At 34.8% G+C, this 18,796-nt stretch overlaps 1 protein-coding gene across 3 annotated transcripts in view; it reads right to left on the bottom strand.

The window, feature by feature from the left end:
- Positions 1-402: 402 nt before the first annotated feature.
- Positions 403-18,796, bottom strand: part of SLC30A5 (solute carrier family 30 member 5) — a 29,624-nt gene continuing 11,230 nt past the window's right edge. For 2 of the 3 annotated variants that reach the window (XM_060143048.1, XM_060143049.1), the window contains 13 exons: positions 17,765-17,850; positions 14,915-15,002; positions 12,022-12,109; positions 10,743-10,819; positions 10,330-10,500; positions 9,587-9,875; positions 9,193-9,401; positions 8,316-8,473; positions 7,305-7,434; positions 4,760-4,961; positions 3,741-3,967; positions 1,863-1,991; positions 403-1,255 (listed from right to left, as the gene is read on the bottom strand). In XM_060143048.1, coding sequence (XP_059999031.1) covers positions 1,085-1,255; positions 1,863-1,991; positions 3,741-3,967; positions 4,760-4,961; positions 7,305-7,434; positions 8,316-8,473; positions 9,193-9,401; positions 9,587-9,875; positions 10,330-10,500; positions 10,743-10,819; positions 12,022-12,109; positions 14,915-15,002; positions 17,765-17,850 — 2,025 coding nt within the window. In that variant the 3' untranslated portion in view covers positions 403-1,084. The remainder of the gene's footprint in view (positions 1,256-1,862; positions 1,992-3,740; positions 3,968-4,759; positions 4,962-7,304; positions 7,435-8,315; positions 8,474-9,192; positions 9,402-9,586; positions 9,876-10,329; positions 10,501-10,742; positions 10,820-12,021; positions 12,110-14,914; positions 15,003-17,764; positions 17,851-18,796) is intronic. The other variant, XM_060143051.1, reaches the window with a different exon arrangement.

Raw genomic sequence — 18,796 nt, 5'->3', positions numbered from 1 at the left:
TACTATAGAAAGTAGTTATAGAGTAAGTATTTTGATTTCATAGTGCCCAAGGGTTTATGAACAAGATTTACTTATTAAACTTTAAAATAACCACCTAATTCTTTGATATTTCTTCTACATCTACATGTTCCAGAAATTTAAAAAAAAGTTACATCTATAGGCAGAAAATTAACTCTGAGTTGACAATTATTTATGACTCTCTCCACTGGCTGTTCCACAACATATGAAAAGATGAAAAGCCTAGCATTGCTTGGATACCAGCTTAATAAGCAACTTGGAAAGCCAGATGCATAACAAGAAATGGAATATTCTACTTTAGAGGAAGAAGACAAGAGTGAATAACATGAACACAACTTAGTCTAAGTTCTTTACCCTAATAAAGTAATTATTCATTTGCAAATATTACCAAAAGTAAAAAAATTTATTTTACAGAGTGGTTGGCTTTTGTAATACATCAAAAACTGTCATGTTATCCTTCACTATTCTCACTGCTGCCTCATATCAGTGGTTGAAGTTTCTCCCAAATAATTTAGTTTACATTTAAAGTGGCAATACAGGTTTTACTTAATGGATTTAAGTTATAATTAGAAACCAGTTTTATATACAGAAAATCCATAAATATAGAACTTTTATTCCTATTTTATCCTAGGGCTATGCAAAAAATTGACTAAAAATTTTTCATTTGGGTCTTTGTAATAAACATGTAAATACATTATTTACAATGGAGATGCTTTCTTACAGAAAGTAAACACACGGAAGTTATTTTGGTCTTCACTAGAATCCATCATTATATGTTCACTTTTGAAGATGATATGATACATCATGTTCACTTAAATTTTAAGTTTCCTGTTTTACACGTAATTTAAACAATTATTTTACTTGTACAATTAACGCTTCATTCTGTATTTAAATTTCCTTTAAGAAAGATTCCTTGATCCAACTGTAGGGAGCTTTAAAATTTTTTTCAAATACCACAAAATGTTTCTGTACAATTATGTGCAATTTTCTTCCTTCTGGCGATATTATAAATACCCGGTCATTTCATCTTCATTGTTCATACCCCAGGGGTAATTCCCAAGTTATCTCACATGATGTAAGTACCATCTTTGTAGTATTTCATGGACTCCATTTGTTTTGTCATAGCCAGAACATCATGAAATCCAGTACTTAGGCCAGACATATGTTGAAAGTATGCTTCTTTTTCCACTTGAATTGTTAAATTGTTTACTCCAGCATCTTTAAGTATTCCTGTAACCTGTTATAAAAATCCATACATTTAAAAGCATTTAGATTAATGCATTTAGTGCACTTGGATTAAATAGATATCACATTTTTTAAAATAGCCACAGATAGTCAATGATAAGTCCTTAAAATAATGTTTATTATTTAGCTGGTCAAACATTACATAGGATCTTTTAGAAGGCCAGTAAATCACTGACTTGACATTCAAAGTAGAAAAGGAAAACAGCTACTGTTTCCAATTCGGTAGGTCTAGAATAGGGATACAGGAACTGTTTTGATCCTTATCTCCAACCATGACACATACCTGCCAACTTTGTTATTATTATTAACTTAGGACTATATTTATAATAACTTATTTCTTGACCATCTATTAGGAACTAAGGTGGATTACAAATGAACTTTTTTTTACATTAACTTAAGCTTGTCCTCCACATACTAAAACTTGACTTTATTTTTTACCATTTTTGGATATAAAACAAATCTAGATGTAAAAAAACAACTTATCCTTGGACAGCTGTAAGAATGATATTTTTAAACAATTAAATGACTACTGAGCTGTATAACTTACAATGTGTGCAATTACCTCAACTGAAATTATTTTAAAAACTTAAGATTATTACCTGCTGTACTATTCTTTGTTCCAGCACATCAGATGTCACCTGTATATGAATTGTTCCTGCCACAATATTGGCAGAATGACGCCAAAAATGTGGGTCTCGGTATGATATTAATCCTTCAATTTTCTGTAGCTGTCAAATAAAAGGAGAGGTGATGTAAATGGATTTGAAGGCTAATTTACTGAACACAAAGCAGTCTTTCTAGTCCAGAAACCATTATTAAGCTGATTAAAAAAAAAAAAAAGTAATAAGGAGAGCCCAGAAATGAGAAAGGAATGGGAGGAACAACTAACTTCAAGTAAAGGTGTCTAAAATATTTTGACCTGGCAGTGATGCCAGGGAAGGAAGTTTGGAATAGGAAGTGAACAGGGTTACACAGGTGACTTTAAACCCATTTTCACCGATGTAAGATGTACTTTGCCTAGTCTAAACATTGGATACGTTCAATAAACCATGTTGTTTCCTTTATATTGATACAAACATTCCAGTATTATTTGTTATATTTGAGATAACACATGCAAAAGATATCCTTCATGTTCAACAACGGAGGGCTAGTTAAATAAATTATAGACTATCCACACAATGTAACACTACCCTGTCATTAAAAATGTATTAGAATATTTATCAACATGACATAATTAAGTGGGGAAAAATTTACAAAGCAGTACAAAACATTTTTTTGGCCATTTTTATTTTAAAAATATTTTTATACAGAAAAACGACTCAAAAGTGTTTCTGGGCTTCCCTGGTGGGGCAGTGGTTAGGAATCCGCCTGTCAATGCAGGGGACATGGGTTCAAGCCCTGGTCCGGGAAGATCCCACATGCCACGGAGCAACTGGGCCCGTGCACCACAACTACTGAGCCTGCGCTCTAGAGCCTGTGAACCACAACTACTGAGCCCACATGCCACAACTACTGAGGCCCACGTGTCTAGAGCCCGTGCTCTGCAACAAGAGAAGCCACCGCAATGAGAAGCCCACACACCGCAATGAGTAGTCCCTGCTCACCACAACTAGAGAAAGCCCATGCACAGCAACAAAGACCCAATGCAGCCAAAAAAAAACAAACAAAAAAACCAATAAATAAATAAATAGATAAATTTAAAAAAAAGTGTTTCTTTCCAGGTGGTGAAATTATATGTGATTATTATTTTTTTCTTTTTTCTACTTTGAAGCTTTCTGTAATGGATATGTATTATTTTTGAAATAAAAAACTTTCTTTTTTAGTAGGATGTATTAGTCGCCAATTATGAGAAAGTGAGAAAACTTTACTAATTTTATTTATGAAACCAGTGGGTTAAGATGCTATACCTTAAGTATTCAAGATGCCAACTGTTCATCAGCAGATCCTAGTTACTTTAATATGATATGTCAGGGACTCCCCTGGTGGCGCAGTGGTTAAGAATCCACCTGCCAATGCAGGGGACACAGATTCGAGCCCTGGTCCGGGAAGATCCTACATGCTGTGGAGCAACTAAGCCCATGTGCCACAACTACTGAGCCCACGTGCCACAACTACTGAAGCCCGTGTGCCTAGAGCCCGTGCTCCGCAACCAGAGAAGCCACCGTAATGAGAAGCCTGCGCACCGCAACGAAGAGTAGCCCCCACTCACCGCAACTAGAGAAAGCCCGCGCACAGCAACGGAGACCCAATGCAGCCAATAAACAAATAAATAAACAAACAAATAAATAATAAGATATGGCAAACCACAAGCTGAAATACATTCTATTTTGTGTTTGGTTTTTCTATGAATTGCCTGTTTATATTATCAGTCCATTTTCCTACAAGACTGTCATTTTCATTTCTCATTAGGTCAACTTATTTAATTTCAAATACTATTTTAAAAGGAAGAAGACTAGTAAACAAATTATACACAGTACCTTTTCTAAGGCAATATGTAGTTCTTTTTCATATTCTGGTGGCAGTCTCAGAAGGAGAACCTGACAGGCATCTTTAATCAGTGGGACAACACTGAGAAATATTAATATAGCGATAAAAAGAGAACAGAGGGGATCAGCAATGAACCATCCAAACTGCTCTATAAGAATGGTGGATACGATCACACCAATACTGCCAAGTGTGTCTGCCAAAACATGTAGAAATACACCTACAAGTAAGATACATAAAATATTAAAAATTAAAGCACATTTAATTTAGTTCTTTTATTCATTCTACAAATATTACGAGGTACCTATTATTCACCAGGCACTCTCCTAGGGGCTGGTACTTCAAAATGACTAAACATGGTCACTTCCATCAAGGAATTCATGGCATAGTGGTGAAAGTAAGGATGTGCGCAACTATTACCAGTGTGGTGAGTTTTATGATGGTGTGTGGGAAATCTTCCTAGAAATCATACATGAGCGAGGTTTTGACATTACCTAAATTATTTCTACTAAAATATCAGAATAGGGAATTCTCTGGCAGTCCAGAGGTTAGGACTCCGCACTTTCACTGCTGAGGGTGAGGGTTCAATCCCTTGTTGGGGAACTAAGATCCCACAAGCCATGCGGTGTGGCCCAAAAAATAAATAAATAAATAAAACATCAGAATAAATATCTCAACATAAATGATACTTCCCCCATATTTTTTTTCAGTACAATAAAAATTTCTTAGTTCTTTTATAGTGAAAGTGTGTAATGCACAGTTTCCCTTGCAACTAATATTTACTCAAATGTCACTATGAAAAGGACTCTATAATTACAATAATTTATTTTTAAAAACTGACATTTATGAACAGTTGTGAGCATTTTCTGTAACAGATGACTTTAGATCTCTTTTTAGTTACAGGTTGGTTTTTTAAAATAAAATTGTACCAAGAGCCCAATACTTAATACAAATAAACAATGTCAATTCAGAACACAGTTGAAAGGTAGGACAGTATCTGGCAAGGACTCACCCCTCATGTTAGCATTCATGCCTCTGCCTGCAGATCCGTGGCTGTGACCGTGCCCATGGTCACTGTGTCCATGCACATGGTGTGAATGGCTGTGATCAGAGGAGTGACAGCTTCCTTGAGAAGCTCCATGGGTATGGTTATGGGCATGGCTAAAGGCACAGATACCAATAAGGTTTACTATCAGTCCTCCAACTGAGACTGGCTAGCAAAAAAGAAAAAAGAAAACCTTTAAATTTGTAATTAAAAAAATAAACTTGTTATTTAAAAGTTATTATGTTGCTATATATGTTTTTTGGTTTATAGTTTTGAAAATATTCATAGTAAAACCTCATTAAATTCAATAAGAAAATTTTAAAAGTGTGAATTTTAGAAGAAGCATTTAACTTTCAAATACCAAAGTGCTCACAAGTAAAAGGATTTAGATTTGCTTTAACTAAATGATTAAGAATAAAAATGTACTTGATTCAGGGTTTATGAATAAATAAATGATGCTAAAGTTTTGTTTTGCTTATTTAAATAAAGAGTTTGAAAGTACTGCTTACTAGAGCAAGTATACACTGTACCTGAAATCTCATTTATATTACTAGGTAAATATCAATACTTTAAAAGGCAATGATTGTAATTTACTAATGAGTGGATTACAAATAAACACAGTCTTACTGTTTCTTAACTATAGTAAAATTTCCCAAAGTAAAAAAAGTACAATGGAAAAGCATTTTTTAAAAAACAAAGTAAATGAGATTATCTTGATTTAATGGTGCCACAATAACACCCCAAAGGATACTTACCCTTGATTATCCCCTCTTACAAAATGATTTTGAATAGTAGCTCTAGCTCAGGGCACTATTTAATTTACATACATCTACAATTTCTCCTTTAGAGAAATCCATTTGTTTTAATTTTTTAAATTAAAAAACAAATTTTAACATCTTTACTGGAGTATAATTGCTTTACAATGGTGTGTTAGTTTCTGCTGTATAACAAAGTGAATCAGCTATACATATACATATATACCCATATCCCCTCCCTCTTGCGTCTCCCTCCCACCCTCCCTATCCCACCTCTCTAGGTGGTCACAAAGCACCAAGCTGATCTCCCTGTGCTCTGTGGCTGCTTCCCACTAGCTATCTATTTTACATTTGGTAGTGTATATATGACCATGCCACTCCCTCACTTCGTCCCAGCTTACCCCTCCCCCTCCCCATGTCCTCAAGTCCATTCTCTACATCTGCGTCTTTATTCCTGTCCTGTCCCTAGGTTCATCAGAACCATTTTGTTTGTTTGTTTTTAAGATTCCATATACATGTGTTAGCATATGGTATTTGTTTTTCTCTTTCTGACTTACTTCACTCTGTATGACAGACTCTAGGTCCATCCACCTCACTACAAATAACTCAATTTCGTTTCTTTTTATGGCTGAGTAATATTCCATTGTATATATGTGCCACATCTTTATTCATTCATCTGTTGATGGACACTTAAGTTGCTTCTATGTCCTGGCTGTTGTAAATAGAGCTGCAATGAAAATTGTGGTGCATGTGTCTTTTTGAATTATGGTTTTCTCAGGGTATATGCCCAGTAGTGGGATTGCTGGCTCATATGGTAGTTCTATTTGTAGTTTTTTAAGGAACCTCCATACTGTTCTCCATAGTGGTTATATCAATTTACATTCCCACCAACAGTGCAAGAGGGCTCCCTTTTCTCCACACCCTCTCCAGCATTTATTGTTTGTAGATTTTTTGATGATGGCCATTCTGACCGGTGTGAGGTGATACCTCATTGTAGTTCTGATTTGCATTTCTCTAATGATTAGTGATGTTGAGCATCCTTTCATGTGTTTGTTGGCAATCTGTATGTCTTCTTTGGAGAAATGTCTATTTAGTTAGGTCTTCTGCCCATTTTTGGATTGGGTTGTTTGTTTTTTTGATATTGAGCGACACATATCTTAATTGTGGAAGAATGAAAAACTAAACAACAGTTATAAGTCAATGTTGCTAAAAGAAGATTGCACAAGATACAATGGGAATATTCAGAAAGGGAAATCTAACACACTTTAAGGTGGGAAGAGAGGGACTAAGGGAAAGTATCCCACCAAAGGTAACTTTAGAAGCAAAGCCTAAAAGGGCAGAAGTGAGGGAAGGGCGTGAGAACTATAAGGAACAGCGCATGTAAAGATTTGGAGGTACAGGGAAAACATTAAAAGTTGCCATAGTAGTAATTTAATCTAGAGTAAAGCCTTTGAATATTTCCTCAGGTATTCAAAAACACATCTTCAAACAAAAACGTTTAATACGGCAGAAAAGAAACTGTTTTAGGATATTATCTAATATTTGACTACTAGCGTATTAGAGAAAAGTGTATTAATTAATTTCGAAGAGTCAGCAGTGTAAATGTAAATAGCAAGATAGGAAGTTATGTTAATTTAAATTACAAAATAAGTAAATAAAACCTTCCTAGGTCAGTAACTACAAGTAGTTAAACTTTAACAGGGAAAAAGCTGTATGAGTTTGAGCAGAAATTCAAATAGGAAAATGAAAAGACTTACTGTTAACATGTGTGTGTCTAATTCCGGAGGATCAATTAATCTAGCCACTGATTCCATAAACACGAAAAAAGCTATTACCACTAGAAAAAGCCCATTAATAAATCCAGAGAGAATTTCTATTCGGCCATACCTAAAAATGTAGAATATATTTTTAGAAAAGGAAAATGACAAATATTTTTAAAGTATAAACAGTATTATGTTACAAATGAGGAAATGATTTTCAATGATAGATTTTCAATTACACAAATAGTAAGACTAGAAAATTACCAAGGTTATAAATATCATACTAATGCTGGAAGGTTCTTTCCATACATATATGTTTGTTGAAATCTTATATATTTATCAAAGTCCTTTGTCGACGTCCCTTCTTACACAAAGCCTGTCCTAATTTCTTAGCAATAAGTTATTTCTCTCTCCTTTAATCCTTTGGTGTTCTCTGTATCTCCGTCACAGCACATAGATTGGGCTTTGTATCAAAATTTTTTGTAATTTGGGGTCATCCATCTTTCAAAATATAAACAGCTGAAAGTAAGAGCTGAACTTATTAATCTATTTACAATAGTTCTTATCAAAATATCTTGCACAAATCAGGGATTCTAATATTCGCTGAACTGAATGATGACTTAGTGAAAGGATACTGCATCATTTCACTAATGATGACTTAGTGAAAGGCTACTGCATGCATAGCCACTTTAAATTTTGAATTCTCTTTCTAACTGCAAAGATGTGAATGACCATGAACATTCCATTACCTCACAGAAACACTGTTGGCCAAATAGCTCACTATTTAACTGATTTTTTGCTATCTACCTATGAGATGGATTTGTCAGGGAGTATATAGTCTTAAGCTTACTGCCATTCAGTATTTATCAAATGCTTGGTTTAGTTTCTCTTATCTACTTTAAATTAAAGAAAAATGAAGCTCTGAAAAATTAAGTTTGTATTAAAAGTAGTAAAATTTTATTCTATAAGATGGAATTTGCTACAAGCCTTGACAGTCAGGGTACCTACCCATAGGAGAAAATCCGAGTTGCTTTCCATCTACTCATCAGGGCTGCAAAAAGTCCCATGACCAAAGCAGAGCAGTCAAAGAGCATGTGAAATCCATCTGAGATCAGACCCAGACTATTGGTCAACACGCCATAGAATAATTCCACAAAGGTAAAAAGCTAAAACACGTTTAAAAAAAAATAGGAGAGGAGTATGTTGGGAAATACTGTTTCAAGAGAGATTTATCAGAATTTAATCATAAGGATTTTAACCTTTAGTTACCCAAACCTTACTTGAAGATATTATATAACTGTCTCTTTCGTTATTTAACTGGTTCTCATACAAGAAACCTCATTTCATATAAACTATAAGAAATCAAGCTAAATCAGATATGTCTATCTTATAAACTATTTAAAAGGGGATAGTTTTATTTATATGTCTGTAGAACTAAATAAACTAGACTATAAAATGTTAGCAAACTGGTTGGTAGTGAGATCTTATAAGGAGTAGATAAAAATCTTTTTTTCTTTTTGGCTGTGCCGTGTGGCTTGTGGGATCTTAGTTCCCCGACCAGGGATTGAACCTGGGCCCCTGGCAGTGAGAGCAAGGAGTCCTAACCACTGGACCACCAGGGAATTCCTGATAAAAATCTTTATAAACTACTATATCTACTAATTTGAAATAGCACACTAAACCAACGTTTTTAAAATACTTCAAAAAATTGTTTGTTTAAGTAGTATGAATATGATCCTGTAATCTTTCTAATACTTAGAGAAAATATAATTTTAGCCCATTTCTAATTACTAAAATTATTCGGGAATTACTAAAATTATACCAGAACTGTCAAAATTAAAAGATTAAGCTTTTAAGATATGCCACTAATATTTAAAACTCTTACCAGATTCAAGCACAAGAAGTAAAAGATCTGTCTAGAGTCATTCTCCTCAAGAATTTGTTTTAGTGATTCCTTAATAAACCTAGGGATTGACTGGGAGCTATGCTGAAAAGCATCACCCATGAAGTTATAAAGAGGTGTTCCTTCAGGAGAATATCCAATTAGGGTACCTTTCTGTCCTCTCTTAGAAGGAGATGATAAGATGTTGGCAGCTAGAAACGGAAGAAAAAAAAAAAAAAAGGGATATTACAAAAGTTTAAAAAATTTAAGCCACCAGAACCCAACACAGTATCTATCAGCACTAAATGTATGAAGCATGGAACAAATTCCCAAATTTAGTAAATGACTGAACATCAGAATCCAAAAGATGAAATTTGCTAAGGGGAAAAATGCTTACACAAAATGAAGAATATAGCGCTCACTACCACCCCTCCAGAAAGGACGTGTTCTGTGCTCTCCTGGTGTGCTGCTTTGTTTATGGCCCGAAGCTGGTCTGTTATTGGATGCGTCCAAAAATTTCCAAAAAGTAGAGCACTAATAAAAATGGGAAAGGATCCATATCGGGCACATTTGGAAACTTCCATTTTGACTGAACAAACGGAATCGACATAGAAATCCAGGATCATGACAAAAAAAACCACCGTTGTGAAAGGCATAATGAGAGAAAACCAAGACTCGACTTTACTCTAGAAATTAAAAAAAAAAATTTGTTAATACCATACGGGTATAAAGTTCACATCTTATATTTTAGTTAATCCCTTTATGTATAAACAAATATTCCCATGATTCAATATGATTTGTAAAATGCCAAAATATAAGAGTTATAAGATATTGGCACATTTTCCTAGTATTCCCCAAAGTATTAAAAAAAGAAGCATTATTGTTTAATAATTTTACAAATACTTGGTGATATATAATCCTTGGGTTTGTGGGTAGGTATTAAATTATTATTAATATTATTATTAGTATTTAACTGATTTCTATGGGCCACAGGAATGGGAGGGATATATAAATGTAATAGTACTTGATAATTTAAAGCCACTTGCAACATCAAATTGAAATAAAATACAATGTACTGAACTAAAATCTATAAATAACAGCAATTTATTTTACTTATTACCAATAAATTCCTGCTCTTACCTCAGTTGTCACAGAAAGAACAATGACCCATGGGCATAAGAGAAGCACAGAAACAATATGGGATAAAGCTTGAAGACGTTTGGTTCCACCGACATCTACAGAGAGTTTTCTGGAAGCTGTATGAAAACCAACTTTACAACACAAAGCCAGTACTAGCAATAATACTCCACCCTAGGAGTAAAAGTAGATAAGTCTCATTAGAAACACACAGTTCAACACTCAAGCCTTAAATACATAATATTTAAAGAAATGGAGCTAGCATGTTTTTTCCATAACCCAAATTACTGAACTACTTAAACGGCTGGCAGTACTGTAAATTACTGATAACTTATTTTAAATGTACTTTTATAGCTACAGTTGCTGTAACTTTTCAGAATCTCTTGATCACCTTAGGAACAAAGAAAAGAACATACCTTGTGATCTGCCACACCTAAGAAGGCAATGGCTGTGTAAAGCATGTGAGTTAGAGCACTGTCATGATGTCCTTCAGCTAAGTGAGTTGGAGTGAAGGAAAAAAAATTCCAAATATTAACTCTTTGACTCCTGAAGTCCTCCTGGAATTTTAGCTACATTATTTTGGGTTGACTATACACTAATCTGAGGGCAAACCTGACTATCCTCAACAATATGTTTCCCTTAAAAACAAAAGGAAATAATTAAAAATTTAATTTTGGGACATGATTTATAAATTAGAATGGCCTATATATATTTCTTTTGTTGTCTCCAAAACAATTATAATAGTGCTTAAGGCACAGTTGTTATATTTTAGTGCTTAACCTCCAAAAGACATATGCATGCATACTCTAAAGAGGACAAAGGGCAAGAGCAAGGAACCCTCCTTAGATCACTCCTATCCAATGGAATTGGATATGCCGTGTAAAAATCGTGCTAAATCTGTTTCTAAGCCATTGACCACATAAGCCTCAGCAAAGCAAGCAACAAGCAAAAGAGGGTACAGTGGGCAACAATTGTCTAACAATCAACCTGGAGTTCTGCAAAGTCATGCTGTCCTCTTTCACTGTAACAAAGTAAACTGACATTAGTTAACTAATAGGTTTTACAGCAGTATCAGTAACCAGAAGGATCAAAACTGGTGTTCTGAGTCCTGCTAAATGGAGTGGGCAAGGGTATGTAGATAGGAAAGAACAGTGCATGACTGCAGAGGAAAATGAGTAGATATATTTGATTGGAAAGTTGGGTTTATATAAGAGACAAGTGGGGGATGAGTTGGAAATAATAATTTAGAGCAAGAGGGAGAATACCAGGTTAAGGAATTTGAACTTCTTCTTTCAGGCAAGATGCCAAAGGTTTTTCATTTAATCTCAAAAAAGTTTCTATTTAATAATTGCCACTGACTTCTAAAAGGAGCATTTAAATTGTTAAATTACAAGAGAGCAAATAGATTGATTTTGTTGAGTGGTAAATCACCTATTTTTTTTTTAATAGCATCAGGACATTCTCAAATATTCTTTCATTGTCCCTAAATTTCTGAAAACTTAGGGTGCTGTAAAAGATATTGAGATGCTATAAAATATTTAATTTAGAATGAATTTATTCATTATTTGAATATTGATTTCGAATACCTACATCAACCTATGAAAGTTTCATTCATGATTGATCAGTATAATTCAGTCACTCCTTCATTTCCCATTGTGCCAGACTAAAAAACTCCGATCTTTTGCAAAAGGATACGGTGTTCAGCCATTTTAGCCATGAGATCATCATTGTCGAAAAGCAATAGGCAGATCACAGCAATAATGAAAAAAGCAGCCCCTCTTGTCTGAAAATGAAGAGAATAACAGCAAGAATAGCTTTTTCAAGTGTTGATTTTTAAGACCATGACTATACAAATGCTAAAGAAAATTTTTTTCAGATAAATATTTAAAGAAAAAAATAACATCTGACATTAAAGTCCTTACACTGTACAACATAAATTTACAGCATTAACAATAAGATACAAAAGTAAAGAGCTCCAACAAATCCTATAGGGTATTTTTAGGGCACTGGACAATTTGACAACTTCAGTTGTCTCCTTGCTAGTACTGATCACCATGTTACCATGTACAAACCATTAAATGTTCACAGAACTAATCTTCCTAAATGTTACTTTGCTTCTGTTTGAAAAGCCCAAGTAACTAAGGAATAATTAGTAGTGACCTAATTTATTCTACAACATGCAAGTAATAGAGAAGAGAGCTGATTTACAATAATGTCAGTAACCTAGTTACCACTCTTCTAGGGAAAAAGAACTAAGAGGGCATGTTAAGAAAATTAGCAAAGTCATCTCTAATAGCTAGTAAAGGTATTAAAAGCTGAATACACTTCTTATGTTCTCATTCCAGGGAAAGGATTTTGACAAGAGAAAACTATAGAAAGGGCATACTATCCACGTTTATGCAAATACTTCAGAATTTTTGGTACAGAAGCAATCTAAATAGCATTATTATACACTCTCTATATACAAATTTATAGGTGTAATACCAGATATTTCGATAAAATAAAAATTTTAAGTGAAAAATGAGGATCCTATTTTATTCATTATATGACTACCACTACATTTGATAAATTCTCTATTAGTGTGGTAGGTATTTTGACAAAAGTTAGTATACATAAACCACATAATTAAAAATTTCATAATTTTCATTGAATCAGGACAAGGTAACATTAACAATACCCAAATATGGAGAATATAACTTAATCTTTTCTTAGCAAAGAGGGCAACTGAGTATTTTGTGATGCTTCAGAGTCAGACTAAGGAAAAAAAAAGTCACAGTCCTGGCGAGATGCCCAGATTCATTATTGACACTAATGACAGGATATTAAGATCCATACTCTCATTTCTGATTAGTGCAGTAAAATGTTTGTTTAATGTTTTAAAGTCATTTGTATTTCTTTTGTGAGTTGTCTTTTCCTGCCCTTTGCTCATTTCTACTGAGGATCTTCAGCATTTTTTAAAACTATTTGAGTGATTATATATTTTTTTAAAAAAAGTAGGGGCTTCCCTGGTGGCGCAGTGGTTGAGAGTCTGCCTGCCGATGCAGGGGACACGGGTTCGTGCCCCGGGCCGGGAAGATCCCACATGCCGCGGTGCGGCTGGGCCCGTGAGCCATGGCCGCTGAGCCTGCGTGTCCAGAGCCTGTGCTCCGAAACAGGAGAGGCCACAACAATGAGAGGTCCACGTACCGCAAAAAATAAAAAAAAAAAACAACTTTTATCTGTGGCAATTTGTTATTGTTGTTAGTTTGTTGTTTGCACAATGATTTCTGTTACACAGATGCATGTAATCATTATGCAGTCAAATGTACGTGGTTTCCCCTTTGTGATTTTTTTTCTACTGGTTTTATGCTCAGAAAGTTCTTCTCTGTCCACAGATTAATTATCCATCTATATTTTATTCTATGCTTTTACAAATATCTTTTTTTTTTTTTTTTTTTTTTTTTTTTGCGGTACGCGGGCCTCTCACTGCGGTGGCCTCTCCCGTTGCGGAGCACAGGCTCCGGACGCACAGGCTCAGCGGCCATGGCTCACGGGCCCAGCCACTCCGCGGCATGCGGGATCTTCCCGGACCGGGGCATGAACCCGCGTCCTCCGCATCGGCAGGCGGACTCCCAACCGCTGCGCCACCAGGGAAGCCCAAATATCTTTTTTTTTTTAACCAGAAAAATCTTCAATCCACTTGACATTTATTTTGGAGTACTCTGTGAGTGAGGGGAAAAGATTAAATAGTGGCATATGCTTTAATACCCAAGGATCCAATTTGAAATCTACAGGCTGGGTAGACTCTGCTCTACTTGGCATGTTACTTTGTTCACTTTATTTTATTCATCTGCCTCCATTATTTAGCCTGAAAGCCCCTTTCAGAACAGAAACTATTAAACTTTATTTGCCTTTATTTCTCCTTTCCTCTGTAACGAGCACAATGCGTCATGCATAGGAAGCATTTAATTTGGTAAATAAAAGTATTGTAGGTGTAAGTTATAATTGCACATTGGTGATGCGTTTACTGAAAAGAGATTAATACTTAAATTATGGAAGATGAATAGGGTCACCTAGTTGGCAAAACATTCATCAGACTTTAAATATAACAAGTTCTTAGGGACGTATTTTCCAAAAACGATGTATAGGCGTTAAGAATGAGAGAGGGGAGGGATCAGGTATAGCATGAAGGAGATGTCTGTGGTGATCAATCAGTCCTGCACCTTGACTGTGGTGATGGTTACACAAATCTACACACACACACATATACACACGAGTGTATGTAAAACTGGTGAAATCTGAATAAGGTCCATGGATTGTACCAATGTCAATTTCCTGGTCTTGATAGTATAAGAGCTGGGTAAGAAGTTACTATTGAAACTGAGTGAAGGGCACAAGGACCTCTCTGTACTATATTTGCAGCTTCCTAGGAATATATAATGATTTCAAAATAAAAAGTAAAAATCAAAATGGTTGTGAGAAAAATTTATAATTAGCAGAAAAAGCCTCTGCATTGTTTTAAATGGTAAAGGATCCTATTTTACTGCCCTAGATAGTATTTTACATGTACACTTTCAATTTTCAAGTAATGAATAATGTAAAATTCTACCTTTGCTGGTCCTCCTCCAGAACTAGTGAACAAAACACTGAGCAGTGAGATGACAACAATATCACTGTGCTCGAATAGCAGCAAAGTCCTACAAAAATAAAACATTATCATTCATGAAATATATCTGATCTTTATCAGGAAGCATGAATTCAACGAGAGTAAGGGAGAAGAAAATAAATCGTTCCCCTTGATTTTCATAAAACATTATGGGAAAAATAAACATGTACAGCTGTTTTGGAAAATATTCTGGCATTATCTGTCTTAGGAAGGTTGAAGCTACAAATATCTAATAATACCACTTGTAGGATTATATCATACAGGTTTCTTGTATATATGTACCAGGAAACACTTATGAGATACCAGCATTGTCTGCAATAGCCCAAAACTAGAAACAACCTAAATACCCACTGATGAGAGAATGGATAATATAATTTAGAGTATATTCATTCAAAGGACTATTATACAGTGGTAAAAATGAATGAAATTCTATGAATATATTAAGAAATACAGAACTGTATACTTTAAAAATGCTACAAACTGAATGTATGTGTCTCCTTCTCTCCCCCATTCATACGTTAAACTCAATCACCAACGTGACGGTATTAGGAGGTAATAAACACCTTTGAGAGGTGTTTAGGTTACGAGGGTAAAACCCTCATGAATGGGATTATTGCCTTTATAAAAGAGACCACAGAGAGCTCCCTCGCCCTTCTGCTATGTGAGGTTACAGTGAAGAGACAAGATGGCTGTCTATGAACCAGGAAGCAGTCTCTCACCACACACTGAATCTGCTTTGCCTTAATCTTGGCCTTCCTAGCCTCCAGAACCATGAGAAACAAATCTGTATTTTTTAAAAGTCACCCAGCCCATGGTATTCTTATTATAGCAGTCCCAATGGACTAAGACAAAAAGAGTGAATTTTATGGTATGTGAATTACATTTCAAAAAACTAACACAAAAGTGAATGAACTATATATATATGTGTGTATATATATATATATACACACACACACACACACACACTTACACACACACATACATACATACACACACACATACTCTACATGCATCAAAACGGGCAAATCTCAAACACAACACTGAATGGAAAATGTATGCTGCACAAAAATACATGCAATGTAATTCTATTCATATAAAGTAGAAAACTTGCAAAAAAGAAATGTGTACATATATGGTAAAACTATAAAGAAAACCAAGAGAATGAAAATCAAAATTTAAGATGCTGGTTACATCCAATGGTAGGGGGAGAGGGGGATACACAGGGCAACAAAGGAACTGCTAAGGTTTTATTTGGGGGGATACATGAATGTTCATATTTATTTATATGTATTCTTTTATATGTATGAATATTAAAAAAAATAAAAACATTATTGCCAGCTAAAGGGAGCTTATAGGATCTACATGGGAACAGATTTTCAGCTGCTCATTAGAAAAATTTTCATTTTTCTTCCTTATTCAAAAATCTGTAATGAGAACACAGTAGTGATTATTTTAGTTCTGTTAATATTTGGGAGATTACAATAAAAAAAATATATCAGCAGAATGATACTAACTTAAAATAAGACAGGCTATGAAACACCAAAGGAGTCTTTCTAATCAAGAAACTGAATGACAATTTTAGTAAAAGAATGAGAGGGGCAGTGTTGGCAGAGGAGCTGGTGGTAGTGAGTGGTTGTAAGGGCAGAAGTAGATGACTAAATAAGGAGCCAAGGAAGAATTTAACAACTTTCCCCCTTCCTTCCCTAGCCTAACACACAGGGACAGTGATTTAGTAACAAACAGACCAAAAGATCACTTCATGAGTAAGAAATTACCGCTCAATCATATTCAAGCATAAACTGAAAAGGTTTTCTCCAAGCTGAGAAATCCCAGCCAGCTTTCCCACCACGCCAGGAAGCTGCTGCTGTCACGGACAGGGATACGACATTGGAATTATATATACCCTTCCTTTGACAAAGCACAGAGTAAACAAGCCAAAGGGAGCCAAACCCAGAGCTATTCTATTGTCTGGGAGAGGAGAAAAGACTTTTCACAAAGCATTTCCCACTGATCACTTTCTACTGTCCACTCCATCATCCTCAGTGAGACTCTTCAGAACACCCTTCATCTTATTCCTTACTTCTTGTCCCATATTCCGCCCCCCCATCAATGGCAAGGCACTTTTGCTTATAATTTTGAGATAGAGAAATATTAAAAGAAGACTTATGCACAGTTGCACCTGTTATAATTCCTATTAAATTAAGTGGCCCTAAAGCATTCCCCCCCGTCCCCGAACCGACCAATTTACATAAAAAGATCTATAGAGACTTAAGGGAATATGAAATGAGAGTTAAACTTATCTTTGATGATTGGCTCACTATTCCCAAGACATCTGTTTATAACCATATCTTTCAAGCATCTTCTGCATGCAGTAGAGGACTTTCAGAGTTGGGGGGGAGGGGAAAGCATTTTTAAAAGATTTTCCTTTCTTCCTTATTGGTTGATTTTATTTACCATTTCAGACTTTTCATTTCTAAAATCAGCTGCTAAAAGGGATCACCAATGAATAAAAAGTCACGTATCCTAAATTTTTCTGAAACTGTTTGGACTCTAACTAGTAAAATATCTATGACAGATCATGAACAATACATTAATGGTATTCACCAAAGAACTAGGCCACAAGCTAAACAGGTCCTCAATATATATATATACTCAATGAGTTGTACCCAATGCTATAGAAGTGAAAGAAGCATTTGTACATAACTGACAAACATTTGACATAAAACATAATGGCATAAAACTAATATTCAAAATGAAGAAACATAAACATTCAAAATATGCATTTCTATTTACCTTAGTGGTCCACAAAGAGTGAGGCCAAAAAACCACAAAAGTGAAATGATACACCCAGCAACTGCATGTTTAAATATTTTGATCCACTAAAAATGGAAACAAAAAATTAAAAATTTCAGTCATATGTTTTGCCAAATATCTCAAAATCTTAAATAAAATACATAGGGAAAGATAATGGTAACACAAATATGTTAATGGCCAAATAGTTACATATTTTAAAATTAAACAGAAATTATTAAGATCCCTTGACTAAATCTAGATTTGCAAGATAGTATTCTGTTTTTCATTTTCCATATTCTTGTCTGTTGCTAGATCCTGAAATCTTTTTCTATAGCGTACAATTTTCTGTTTTTTACAGTAGTTCTCACTAGTTTGCTAGGAACACTTAATGTTTTAGTTTTTAAATTCTTCTCCAGCAGGGATATTCAGTACTTCAATTATTTGAAAAGAGAGGGAAAAAAGTTAAGATGGGTTTTAACATATTAATCCTGTTTTAAAAAATGTTCTTGGTCTCTAAAACAGAGGTACTTAAATTCATCTAATAAAAAATCATGGCACAGGTTTCTAAGTTGTGGCATAAAGCAAATATGTAGTAGGGTGTAACTACTGTCCAAAGAGGTGATAATATGAGATGATGCAGAATGAAGGACATTTCTGGTATGCATCCTGAACCTCAGATGCTTAAAGGGAATAATAACGATGAAGAGGGTGACAGCTGATATGTACTGCATACGCACTGTATGCCACGCACTATTTTAAGAACTTTACATGTATTAATTCATTTATTCCTTATAGCTCCATTAGGAAGGCATTATTATCTCCATTTTACAGGTCAGAAAATGAAGGTAGAGAAATTAAGTAACTTGCTCAAAGTAAGGTTTGTCATTAGAACAGCCATGAATTTGTCTGACTCCAGAGGCCTTGCTCGTAACCCTTATGCTTTATCTGCTTCCCAGTGACATTTATCCTAGGCTTGTGGGCATGTCTACATGTCTTATTTGTAAATCTTTTCAGCATATGGATCCTGTATTA

The sequence above is a fragment of the Lagenorhynchus albirostris genome, chromosome 3, assembly GCF_949774975.1.
Source record: "Lagenorhynchus albirostris chromosome 3, mLagAlb1.1, whole genome shotgun sequence".
NCBI classification, from domain to species: Eukaryota; Metazoa; Chordata; class Mammalia; order Artiodactyla; family Delphinidae; genus Lagenorhynchus; species Lagenorhynchus albirostris.
This window is presented reverse-complemented; position numbering and strand designations above follow the sequence as displayed.